The 13,514-nt window shown below is 39.6% G+C and overlaps 1 protein-coding gene across 2 annotated transcripts; it reads left to right on the plus strand.

The window, feature by feature from the left end:
* Positions 1 to 2,683: 2,683 nt before the first annotated feature.
* On the plus strand, positions 2,684 to 10,709 carry SNRPD1 (small nuclear ribonucleoprotein D1 polypeptide). Of its 2 annotated transcripts, XM_053467317.1 has the most exons (4): positions 2,684 to 2,802; positions 3,002 to 3,078; positions 5,238 to 5,429; positions 10,125 to 10,709. In XM_053467317.1, exons 1-4 carry the CDS (start codon positions 2,789 to 2,791, stop codon positions 10,199 to 10,201), a joined length of 360 nt encoding a protein of 119 aa, XP_053323292.1. In that variant the 5' UTR covers positions 2,684 to 2,788; the 3' UTR covers positions 10,202 to 10,709. The 2 variants fall into 2 exon arrangements, with proteins under 2 accessions (XP_053323292.1, XP_053323293.1); XM_053467318.1 differs by lacking the exon at positions 2,684 to 2,802 and having other exon boundaries at positions 2,988 to 3,078.
* Positions 10,710 to 13,514: the final 2,805 nt, after the last annotated feature.

The raw sequence follows: 13,514 nt of genomic DNA on the forward strand, positions 1-13,514 counted from the left end.
AAATAGAACAATGAAATAATGACAACACATATAAGATGATTATGATCTGTATACTCATGTTTAATATGTTTGTACATATTCTGTGATAAAAAAAACAAAAACAAATAAATAATAAATATTAAAAAATAAACCTTGGTGTACCCCTGTAGTTGAGTTACTTCTTCCTAATCAACTATATTCTTTACAGACAAAACACTTAATCAAATAAAACAATTTGCAATGGTTCACAGTTTATAAGCTAACGCAGGCCATTTTTTTCCCTTCTTTTTCAAGGGCTGCGGTGGCTTGTGTTCTTTACAGTCATTTAGATTTACCTTGATAAGTGTGTGTTGGTTGAAACCGGTCTAAGGATTACAAAAAATAAATAAAACTGGTTTATTTCACCTAACCCTTTCTAGAGTGGGAGGAGGACATATGGCACTGTGATTAGGTACGACGCACATCTGCACCCCATGGTTGTCAAGATAAGAAAAAAATCCCCCACCCCACTTTAAAGTGGAGGTGCGGCCTATAATTGGGGTCTAGCACAGGAATGCGCAATTTGCATCGCCCGACGCCTGGGACACGCAGTTCTGGGCGCAGGGCAGGTGTTGTTTTTTTCTCCCTTTTTCATTTAGCCCTGCTGTGGGCAACCAGCACTGCAGGGGCCTGGCTCCTTCTCTCTGGCAGCCAGCGGACCTCTGCGCGATGCATGTAGAAAACCTCCGCTGCAAGCACTTCCGCCGGGGCTTGTATAATGGAGAACCGCCGTGATACAACCTTCCATTGCACCATAGAAGCAATGCGGCATGTCCCCAGGACATGCTGTAACTGCTTCAGGGAGCTTTCACAACCACCACTGCGAGTGATTTTGTCACTCGCAAGATGGTGTTGCGTCCATTAAAAAAATAACCAAGTTGTGAAAGTTCACCAGAGGCTCTCTCCAGACCCTCTTGAGAACTCTTGTTCCCCTTGCAGGTTAAATACAAGTACTGCATTCAACCATGCAAGTCAATGGAGCTCAGCTTTCTAATAACAATGTGATAAGTGAAATATTTAAAAAAGAACAAAAAATATGGGGGGGGGGAAGTTACAAAAAATATAAAAATTGATAACATTTAAAAATAATTATGCAATGAGGTCACCGGAGGAACCATCCAGTTTCAGCAAAATGTAAAAAAAAGTCCAAAAGAATATAATTAAAAACAAAACAAAAAAAAGTTTATTATTATTATTATTATCCTCAAGATTGTAAGCTTGCGACCAGGGCTCCACTAGTATCGGTTTGTCTTAGTCTGTCAATTCTCATTTTGTCGTACCCCTTGAATATATGTATTGTATTAAGCGCTGCGTAAATTGTTGGCGCTATATAAATAAAAGATTATAATAATCATAATAATAATGAGCAAGTGCTAAAATTAGCACTGTATCTTCCCAAAAATCTTGACTTGAGTTAAGATAAAAGCATTTCAAATACCCAAGGGGTGTCTCATTTAAAAAAAATAAAAAATGAATGGTTTGATGGGGTGAATTGGAGTGGCCGGAGTTCAAAGATAGGGCATAGGAACAGACTGACCAATATAGAAAAAAAAAAAAGCACACTTCCCAAATGTGGTCTTTTAGCCCCAAACACCAGTCAAACCCATGCATGGGTGGTATCACTGTAATATAAAGATGTTGCTGAACACATATTGGTGTGTTGTTTGACAGTGACATGTAAAGTACAATTTGTGTGATAAAAATTTACTGCCACGAATTTTGACAAAGGCTGGTGGTAAAGATAGTGCATGGAAAGGGTTAAAATATCGCCATTTGGAATACCCTGGGGTGTATAGTTTTCAAAAATATATGGTGTGAAGTTTAGCCGACTTCAAATATGGCGCCCATGGACATGGGGGCAGTAGGACCAGATGTCAAAGTTCCAAGTTCGAAAAATGTGCACTTCTCAAACGTGGCATTTTACCTCCCAAACAACCTGACAAACCCATGCATGGGGATACAGTGGTACTCTGGACGCAAATTATGCTGTTTTTTATTGTCATTCAACAATGTCCTACTATTTATTTGTGTCTGACGTGATATTGATGTCTTTACTCATGTTCCATCTATGGATTGTATTGATTTGTAATGCTGATTGTAGTAGTATTGCACATTACTACTGTTATTTAAAGTAACGCTTTCCCGATTAATAAAGAAATAATAAAAAAAAAAAATACCAGTGTTTTAAATACCTTGAGGTGTCTAGTTTAAACATATATATGGTTTGATGGGATAAATTCCATTGGCCGGCTTTAACGATACCTGAAATACCACATGGGGCAGAATGACCAGATTTGGAAAAAATTGGCTTTGAAATAGCAAAACGTTACTTGTATTTATAATTTATCTTAAAAGTTCAAGTTTTCTTCATGTTCCATGATGTTCTCCATTTTTAGTAACTACAAAAACTGTGGCGTTCTGTCGGCAACCCGATTTCAGCTCAGTACATTTCCAATCATAGATATTTTACGCTTTGCTGTTTCCTATAGTACTTCGTACCGTGCGACCAATCAAGATCCATTGACGTCACCAGAGCCCTTACGGGTAGGAGCTAGCCACTCCCCCCCCCCAAAAAAAAAACCCAAACTACGTTAATTCAACCAACATCAGCTTCCGGGTCAGCGGCTAGTGTGGAACGCTTCCGTTCACGTAGCCATTTAGTTCCTGGGGTCGAGTTGTGATTGTTAAGTTTTCTTCCGTTGCCGTTCTGTTTAGCGTTTGAATTTGAGGTGGCTGAAAATATTTTGCTATATAATACCTTTAAATAATCATGAAGCTTGTCAGGTAAGATTTCGGTTTTTTTGTGTTCTGGAAAGAAAGGATTGAAATGGATTGAGTACATGTGTAGTTAGATGGGACTGAATTGTTTTGTGGCGGGAACGCATAATAGGAGTAACTGATTTAGTTGTTTGAGAGTGTTGCGATTGTAATGTTAACGCTCTTTCCGCAATATTTTCTGAATGGCTTTTATGTTTTCTGTTAGGTTTCTGATGAAACTCAGTCACGAAACTGTTACAGTAGAGCTGAAAAATGGGACGCAGGTGCATGGCACGATTACAGGTTTGACGGAGGAATTAAAATTGTGTAATATTTGCGATTTCAAAAGCTTGTATAAGTTATTTATATATAGTGCATTTGAGATGGATGCTCAATAATTAAAGAGTTGTAACGCATGTTAGTGTCACTTTGAATTCAATGAACATGCGTTTTAAGACACCCTGTTAAGACATACGTTATTATATACACCCGTTCACGTAGCCCCAGTGACTCTATGGCTTTTGTATTGAAATGGGTTGGTTTTTTTCTAGCTCAGTGAGGGCGAGCGCTTTTGGGCACCAGTGCCCAATTTTCTCCATCAAACCAAGTTTGACCTCAAAGTGCCAGCACTGCATATTAAACATGGGGGATGTTGTTTGTTTGTTTTTTTCTTCAGTACAAAATGACTACGCAGCAGTGTGCGTCAATTCTCTTCTCTCCTCTTTACTGAATCCACACAAAGGGACATTGCTAATCAGCATATTGGGGTGGTAGGCTGCAATGCTCAGCACTACCAGTAGGTGTCCGTACACTTTTTACACACATACGTGGTAATGACTCTTGTAAATTAAAATATGATGTTTTTTCTGTAGTGCTTGATACTAAGTTGCAAGAAGCTGCAAATGTTTAACTATTCACTTGCTGACATACTGTATTGGCCCGAATATAGGCTGCACTTTCCCCTCCACTTTAGGTCTTTAACCCTTTCGCTGCTAAGCCATTTCCCAGTGCTAAAGCAATTTTGAGCATTTTGCTGCAGCTCACTCTTTGTTTTTTTTTTTTACGTTTTTACTAGTTACATCCTTGGCACCTGAAGCCCACTTGTCTGCACGTAACCACTGCGTCCTTAGCAGTGAAAAGTTTAAAGAGGGGGTGCAGCGCAGTTCGTATCTCCCGACGCCTGGGATATGCAGTTCCGGGCGTGTGGTTTTGTTTTCTCATTTATCCCTGAAGTAGCGTTAGGATCAAGATCCCTCGCAGCGCTGCAGGGGACCTGGATCCTCCTCTCCGGGAGTTGTGGATGTCTTCCACCAGGGCTTCTATGGTGGAGCACCGGCAAGCCATAACCTTCCGGTGCTCCACCATAGAAGCCCTGGCGGAAGTTGTTTACTCGTATCGTGCAGACGTTCACTGTGTGTGGCGTTGTGCGTAGACAACCTCTGCCGCCGGTGCTTCTTTGTCATAGAATCCCTGGGAGAAGTGCCGGCAGCAGAGGTTGTCTGCACGCATCGCACAGACGTCCACCGGCTGGCCCCGCTAGACACCAGGGAGTCTGGGGGTGCATTGGTAAGTCGGGGGGTCTGAGTGGCACGTCTGGTGTTATAAAGCATATCAGGAGGCACAGGGGCATATCTATAAGTAAGGTGCATTATGAATCGGGGGGGGGCTTAACTTTTTTTTTATTTATATAAAATTACACTTTAAAAACGTGATGCATGCCTTGAAATATTTGCCCTATACTGGTCAAAATAGATGAAAATCCTGGCCATATTGGATGGTTTCCAAATCAGGACAAATTAATAAATATATTTTGGATAATTTTTTCCCATTGGTTCAATGTGTGTACAATTTGTATGTATACAAAACTGTAAAAAAAATGCATATTTTCTTTTTCACCCCCCCACTTTTTCCAATTGATTTCAAACAAAATAATGTACTACCCAGTTTATTATGTTTCAAATGAAAGCCCTACTTGTGCTGAAAAAACAATATATGATTACTGTGGGTGCACTAATTGATAATGGGGGAAATTACAGTTGAAGAAAGACATAGCAAAAACACAAACTGCTCCGGTCCTTTAGCAACACGTTGGTATCAAAATCCCAGTCCTGAAGGGGTTAATCTTCTCCCCATCTGTGTAATGTTTTCCTATAGTCTGAGTCGCCAGTAAATTGGCTTTTCTTTTCCTCCTGAGACAAACATGTCCTTGTGTATATTTGAGGTGTTTTTAACATATACAGTTGCTTTTTGTTATAAAAGCAAGTTTAATTTTATCGTTTTATTTTAAACTGTGCTTTCAATTGTCAAAACAAGCAAGGGATTAAAGGACTAGTCCAGCTCTGTAAACTCTGAACGGACTACTGTCGTCTTGTGCATTCTTTAGTTATTTGGGCCTTTTGCGAACACGCAGTTTTTTTTTTTCCCTTCTTGACTCATGCTCTAATATGTGATCTTTTCTTTAGGAGTGGATGTCAGCATGAATACACATCTGAAAGCTGTAAAAATGACAGTGAAGAACAGAGAGCCTGTTCAGTTGGAGACTTTAAGCATTCGAGGAAACAATATCCGTTACTTCATACTGCCAGACAGTTTACCTTTGGACACGTTACTTGTTGATGTTGAGCCAAAAGTAAAATCAAAGAAAAGGGAGGCTGGTAAGTTGTGACATGGCATTAACACACAGTAATAAATCAGTCCAGTTTGTTCTTATGTCCAAAACATACTATGAAATGTTTGCATATGACCAAGTATTACATACTTTTGAATATTGTGAGATAATGCTTTGCAACTAATTGAATATTGTTACAGGTGTCTATTTTATATAAGAATTTAGTTCAACAGCAGTACCCAGATGTTTTCCTGGAGTGGGTTAAGAATGTGTAAAATCCAGTGTTATGTGTATACTTCATGCTTGTTTTGGTTATTCTGTGTACCATTTATCTAGGTCTTATGGTTGCTTTATGATTACGCTATAATAATTAGAAATTACCCAATATAACTTGGTTATGACTCCCCCATATATTTTGAAATAGATTAATTATTTTAATTGTTTGGGTGTGTTTAAATATGCAGTGTGAAACATATTTTCCCCTTTCTGGTTTCTTCAATGGGTCATTTTTCACATTCTAAATGTTTGAACTGATCTGAATATAAGACAGACAACATGAATGCAGATTTTAACGCCTTAACCAATGACGTGTCTGGCACATCATGGCATTAAATAAGCTTAGAAAGTGATCAAAGGTTGCTTTTAGGGCTGCAACTAACGATTATTTTAATAATCGATTAGTTGGCCGATTATTTTTTCGATCGGATAAAAAAAATACATTATTTTAAATTGAAGAAAAACTGCAATAAAAAATGTACAATTTACACTTTCATCTCTTTATTGCAATGGCCTCTCTCTATTCACCTTCTTATTTTACTGACATAATAATAAAAGCTACAAGAACCCAAACACGGTGTTTCTCAAACTAGGTTTTAATACAAAGTTATTAGTAAATATTAATTCATATGTTAACTATTTTTCATATTTAATAAAAACTGAGAAAAGCCTTGTTTAAATTTTTTTTATTTACCAAACTGCCCCCAGTTATGCACATCTGACCCCCAGCTTGCCACTCTGCCCCCATATATGCCTTATACCTCTTATATGCCAGATTCCACTGTGCCCCCTGATATGCCTTATACTCCTTATATGCCAGTGATATGCAACTGAGCCCCCTGATATACCTTTTACCCCCAGATTTGTTTTATGCCCCCCCTGATATGCCTAATATCGATATGTCTTATACCCCCTATATGCCACTGAGCCCCCTGATATACCTTTTACCTCCAGATATGTTTATGCCCCCTGATATGCCTAATATCCATATGCCTTATACCCCCTATATGCCCTAAAAATTCATAATACCCCCCCATACACCACTATAACTCACCCATACACCACTCTGCCTCCTCCCCCGCCCATACATCACTTTGGCTCCTCCCCTTCCTATACTCCACTCTGCCTCCTCCCATTCTCCACTCTGGCTCCTCCCCCTCCCATACATCACGTTGGCTCCGCCCCCTCCCATACATCACTTTGCCTCCTCCCCCTCCCATACTCCACTCTGCCTCCTCCCCCTCCCATACTCCACTCTGCCTCCTGTGAACCTCCGTTTCTGACAAGACACCAGGGAGCTGGGTAGAGAGGCAGAGTGGCGTATGAGAGGGGGAGGAGCCACAGTGGTGTATTGGAGGGTGGCTCCCATACACCCCTCTGACTCCCCCCCCCCCCCTCCCATACACCGCTCTGCCTCTCTACCCGGCTCCGTTACTGAAGGCACTTTCACTGCAGCTTCATAGAAGCCACAGTGTAAGTGAAGGGCAGTAACGGAGGCTGTCTGTGCGATGCAGACCCTCACCGGCTATCAGAGAGGATGATTCTCTGTCAGCCGGTGGGGGTCTGCATCGCACAGACAGACTCCGTTACTCAAATTCACTTACACTGAGGCTTCTATGAAGCTGCAGGGAAAGTGCCTTCAGTAACGGAGCTGGGTAGAGAGGCAGAGTGATGTATGGGAGGGGGAGAGAGACGGAAGTGAGGGGAATCCAGGTCCCCTGCAGCGTAGCGGGGGATCTGGATTGCAGTGTTATAATCCGATCTGTTTGAGGTCGGATTATATAAGGAGAGGAGTTTTTCAGAGCAACCTCTTCTTATAATCGATAAAAATCGTTCCGATTAATCGATGATGAAATTCGTTGACAACGATTTTCATTATCGATTTTATCGATTAGTTTCAGCCCTAGTTGCTTTCTTTCCTTAAACAGAGATTAAGGGGTTCAGCAGCATTAAACTGCAGCAGGGGACCCATTTGGCCCTTCCCCAGGGAATCAAGGTCCTCTGATTTAGGAGCTTAAACAGTGCTGGGACACACCTGCTCCGGGGAGTGGTCACGAGCATCATTAATGAGATTTTGCCTTGCAAGATGGCAGTGCCAATTAAAATATAAAGGCATTCTCAAGAGTGTCTCTCCAGACACTCCTGCAAATTGAATGCAGGTACTGCATTCAACCATGCACGTCAATGGAGCCCAGCTTTCTAATCACAACTAGATGGAAAAAGGTTAAAATACCAGGATTTACAAAAAAAAGACATGATCAAAAATTATTTTTGTCCTGGGGGGGGTTTATGTATAACCTGTAGGTGCACTAAATAGAGGAAAATATTACTGGTAAACACAAGCACTGCAAAAGTGAGCCTGGACCTTAATGGGTTAACTTGTATAGATGTTCTGGGCTTTTTGTTTTGTAGTCTCTCAATAACTAAGATCTTGCGTATTAACCAGTCCTCTTATTAGTTTATTGTGGCCTTCTGCTGCACCTTTTCTAGTTCCATATTGTAGTTGTGGCTTATTCTTATTTTTATTTTTTGTGTAAGGACTAGCGAGGTGAGGTTTTACCATTGAAATCTTTCCCGTGAAGCAATACCCCATTTTATACATGGTCCTTGCGTGTTGCGTAATGTTCCTAAATATTTTGTCTATAGTTATTTCTAAATCCTTTTCTTCAGTTTCAATATTGCTCTAGGAAAAACTGCTGCATTGTTTTCCCCAAAATTATTCACATTTGGCTGTATTGAACTTAATTTACCACTTGCCTGCCCTGGCTCTTAGAGTAATATGGGAGCTCATTAATAAACTAAAGATGACCCAGGACAATCTGAGGTACTCCCACTGTGGTCTAGTTTTCCCATTTACAACCACTCCTTGCATTCTATCTTTTAGCTAGTTTCCAGTCCAGGTATATTTGCCCCTTAGCACATTTCTGACAACTTGTACAGTAACCTTTTTGTGTGGAACCATATGAATTGCCTAAGCAAACTCCTAGATGTTTTGCTGACTGTATACAATGCTATTAGGCTGGTTTGACAGACCTGTCTTTCACAAAACAATAAAAATCAAAATCCACCAGGTGGTGCTCACATAAACCTTCACAAAACCATGCTAACTTATATTCTGATTCAAGTTGTAGTCTTAAATGTATACCTTTTGGCAACCCATCGGGCAATTTCCAAACTACAGATCTCAGGCTCACTAGATTTATGATCCGTTTTTAAATATTGGACCCACATCTGCCTTATCTCTTCTGTAAAATCAGCCAGACTTTATTTTTTCTGTAAAGTGTCAGGGAGGTGTCCCTGCTGCCACAACAAAGTCAGAACCTACTGGTCTCCCCCTAATTGCCAACATGACATACTGTGGGATGTACCAGCAGAGGAGTTTTAATTCTGCTACACACGACGGTTTTCAAGCTTATTTATTTATTTTTTCTTCTTCTTCTCAATCTTCTCAGGACTTTGACTAGGCCCCTCCAAAACCTTGCTACCTGGTGCAGGGGACTGCCTCGCACCTACAATTAGCCACCCTCACGCCAAAATTCTTGCACCTTAATGCAATTCTTCATTCATGTGTAGCAAGTGCTGCTGATCAGCTGTAACATAATGACCACTGACAGGTGACTCGATTTACAGGAATTAAGGATCTGCTCTTGATGTCAGATACCAGCAGGTGGTTATGTAATGGCTGATCTGTGTGTGTATTGTAGGGCTGTAAATATAGTCTCAGTCGATTAGTTGGCAAATAATTTTTTCGATTAATCGGATTTTTTCCCGTTTATTTAAAATGTTAATGACAGAATAAAAAAAACTGAGAAAAATGCATTCCCCCCCCTCTGCCTCCCAGATATGCCTTATACCCCCGGATATGCTCCTCGGCCTTATACCCCAGGATATGCCGGTAAGACGGCACCATCCATGGACAGGCCATGGCAGTGGTTTCACAGCCATGGTTCTTTGTGCATTCTAATCGCTGTTTTGTGTTTTTAAATGTGACACTTGACGTACAAGGCTTGTCTCCATAAAATGATCCTAGTATGTCTAGTTAAAAACTTCCTCACATGCTTTGAGTATTGTGGGACGCTGTTGTAACTTCTGCACCACTAATTTTCTGATAATGGTATGTATGATTAGTGACATGGTCGCTGGGTATTCCTGCAGGATGTCTCATGTGTTTAGAGACCTGGAACTGCTGCTCGGACCTTGAAATCCCTCACAAAGTGACAAGCACTTTGTTTGAGCATGGTTACATTGTTTCAATCAACTAAGTCAGCAGTTTTGCTTATATGTTCATATGTTTATTTGTTTGGCTAAAAGCAACACTGAAAGCACTAATTTTGACAAGCCACAGGGTAGAGCAATATTTTGAAATGTTCAAGCAGGAAAAAGACTAAATGCATTAAATGTCAAAACAAACTTGTTCATGTAAATGTATTTTTAATAAAAAAAAATGTGGTTCTTTTCTCTGCAGTTGCTGGTCGTGGCAGAGGGAGAGGCAGAGGGAGAGGAAGGGGAAGAGGAAGAGGCAGAGGCGGCCCAAGAAGATAACTTGCTATTCTAGCAATGGAATGATAAACATGACATAAATCTATTTTTTTTGTTTTTTTATTGAGTGTTTTGTTTTTCTTTCTAGCAAAGCCAGGTAGATTAAATGTATTCATCCTCACATTTTTGTGGTTGGCACCCATCCATTTTATAGGGTGTACATTGGTATTTTACAGCAGCTTACCAGCGTAGGCTTTGAATTGACTTCGGTGGGTTGCCTTTCCCCTACGTTCTAAAGTGGGTTGTATTTAACTTTGTCATAGTTTTGCAGAAGGTCAGTTTATTTGCTTGACTAAGCCAATAAGTAAAACTAACTTATCCTAGGGTTATAATGGACAATTTCAATTTTAGTGTGTGTGTGTGTGTACTATAGTTAAGACTCTGATCTTTCTCCAATTGCCTGTTTAACTCTATTGCATCATCCATTGGTGCTCATTCATTGTCTTGTTCATCTTATTAATCTTCCTGTATTAATAAAACACAATATGGCTCTTTTCCAATGATGGAAAAATGTGTGATTTAAGGGAATTAATGTTTGTGAATGACTTTGTGTGTGTGATAACATGGATGTGGGTGGGGGAAATAGCATGGCATAGGGCATTAGCCTGTAATTACACTCCTATCATGCCCAGGTTATAGCATGTACTGGTTGCCTGGGCATGATAGGAATGTGATTGCTGTTAATTATATGTTAATGTTGTTGGGGGCGGGGGTTGTCCACTTTTGGTGTTACTTTTAATAAGTGTGGTTAACACACCAAAATTGGACAAAAAAAATTCAGCGTTAATGTGTGTATATATGACTAACGGCAATCAATCCTATCATGCCCAGGCAACAAGTGCTTGAACCTGGGCATGAGCCATTACACTGCCTAGCTTATTCTCGGAGTCTCAAAAAGATGATTCTTCTGCAGAGGTTACCTAGTTTATCACATTTTGAATTTACGCCACCTCTGGCTAAGTTTGTTTCTTTATGAACAGGAGGTTTTTCTATTGCGAGTGTTTTGCCCTTGAAATGAGGTTGCTGGTACAAGACCTCAACCTAATATATACACAACCATATATAAAGATGTCAGAATACTCCCCGTCCAGACCACCCAACCCTCAACAGTTGCCAGCAGCTGCTGGAGCAAAGGGTATGGATAGGTCTCAGCCCTCTTGAGGAGTGTGACTGATTCCCAGATACAGATGGGTGACAAACATTACCTGTGCCAAAAAATGATAGTGTTGCGCCAAAAATTAGTGTGAAAGTGACTTAATTTTTCACCAGGACACCTGAATTAATAAACTTGGAGGGGATTTTCCATCACTTTACCTAATTTTGTGAGGATTCAGAAGGAAAATGTAAAAAAAAATAGTTTATTTTTCTAATCTGGTTTTTACTGAACTTCTCATTCTAAATTTTCAGCTAATCATCCAACTATGGTATCAAACGAAAGCTCTATCTCCTTGAAAAAAACAATCTATAGTTTGTATGGGTACTAATTCACAGGAAAAGAGAATCATCGCTAAACCGACATACCCCAAAAATGGCAAAATTGCTCTGGGCTTTGAGGTGTACCAAAAACCCCTGGGATTGAAGGGGTTATCGTTTAAAAAGATGCAGCATGCTTACATTTAAAATCTGTCTCTCGCGTATCTGAGTCAGATTTCCCCCAAAACGGGCGACTTGCAAACGCGTTTCACCCAATCAGGCTTCCTCAGTGGCGTGTTGGCTTGTTCTCTCCTCCCTCCTTAAGTTCTTGGTTCCGTGTGTGTCGTGTTAATTATCCCCACTTATGTTGTATCATATTAAGTTGCAATGGTTCACATAACAATCAGATACATAATAGAATGAATTAATCAATTAAGAGTATACTCTGTATTAATATGAGATGTATAACATAGAATTGATCATCAATTCACCAGCAAATCATGTATTAATTTCTAAATTCTATATAAATACAATCAATTATAAAGTGCATTTTTATAAATTTTAAACCATGATTCCATAATTTATACATAATAGCATATAAAAATGAATAAATATCTACAATATACAATGGATACATATCAGAATATATAAAGTAAATAGACATAATAAATGATCACTATAATGAATATAATATATAAAAATCTCTCAAATATTTAAACATAAAAAATAATAAATGAATCAAATATATATATAGAAAATATACACTACATACATATAAAAACATGATAAATATCTATAAATACATGAAAAATATATAAAAAATGTAAAAATACACATGTATATTGATAAGAGTATAAATCCTATAAATGTATAAATCCTATTGATGTATATTGATAAGAGTATAAATCCTATAAGAGGGAAAAATATTGTTTTATTGTATCTGTAATAAAAATATAGGTCAACACAAACTTCATATAATTGGAAAACACACACATATATATATATGTGTGTGTGCGCGCATCAAAAATAGGTAGTCACTTAGAAGAAAACAAAGGTAAAACATTACGAACAAAAATAGAATATAAAATATAAAAAGTAGGTAAAAATGATGCAAAATAAGTCTTACAAAACCTTGGAGAGGACTTTAGTTTAGACATCTGTCCAGAGGTGTATCTAGGGTATGGCACTTATGGCTCGTGCCATAGGCACCATTTGAAAGGGGCGCGCTAGTGAGCGGCTTTCAAACTCCGTTTTTTTTTATGCGGAGGAGAGAGAGGGGCGCCTAGCAACCGCTCGGCGCCCCTCATTCTCCCCTGCATCAAAAAAAAAAAAAGACGGTTTAAAAGCCGCTCGCTGGTGCCCGCTCCTTCACTGCTGTGCGCCGTAATACGTCATATTATGGTGCTCAGCAGTGAAGCAGCGGGCACTGCAACAGTGCTGGAAGACAGAAGCCTCGTGCTCCTGTCGCTGGACCTCAAGGTGAGAACTACAAAGGGGGAGAGGGGTTAGAAAGTGATAAGGGAAGGAGAGGGGGTACATATAAGTAAAGAGTGTGGGTGCATTGAGTGAATGAGGGAGAGCATGAGTTAATATGTGAATGAGTTGTCTGTATGAGGGAGAGCATGAGTTAATATGTGGATGAGTTGTCTGTATGAGGGAGAGCATGAGTTATTGTGTGGATGAGTTGTCTGAATGAGGGAGAGCATGAGTTAATGTGTGGATGAGTTGTGTGAATTAGTGAGTGACTGTAAAAGTGTTTCTGTGCATCATAGATGTATAATTGTGGAAGGGCAAAGATGACACTAGCAGGAGGTTTGAGCCTTAGGGACCAAGATGGCACAGGCCGGACTGTTTGGGGACAAAGAGTGACTGTAAAAGTGTTTCTGTGCATCATAGATGTATA

The sequence above is a fragment of the Spea bombifrons genome, chromosome 5 (assembly GCF_027358695.1).
Source record: "Spea bombifrons isolate aSpeBom1 chromosome 5, aSpeBom1.2.pri, whole genome shotgun sequence".
Taxonomy (NCBI): domain Eukaryota; kingdom Metazoa; phylum Chordata; class Amphibia; order Anura; family Pelobatidae; genus Spea; species Spea bombifrons.

What these genes read in the sequence shown, in the direction of transcription:
- SNRPD1 (XM_053467317.1), top strand. An exon ending in GGTGCATGGCACGATTACAG is followed by an intron (nt 3,079 to 5,237) that starts GTTTGACGGAGG and finishes TCTTTTCTTTAG; the next exon opens with GAGTGGATGTCAGCATGAAT. An exon ending in ATCAAAGAAAAGGGAGGCTG is followed by an intron (nt 5,430 to 10,124) that starts GTAAGTTGTGAC and finishes TTTTCTCTGCAG; the next exon opens with TTGCTGGTCGTGGCAGAGGG.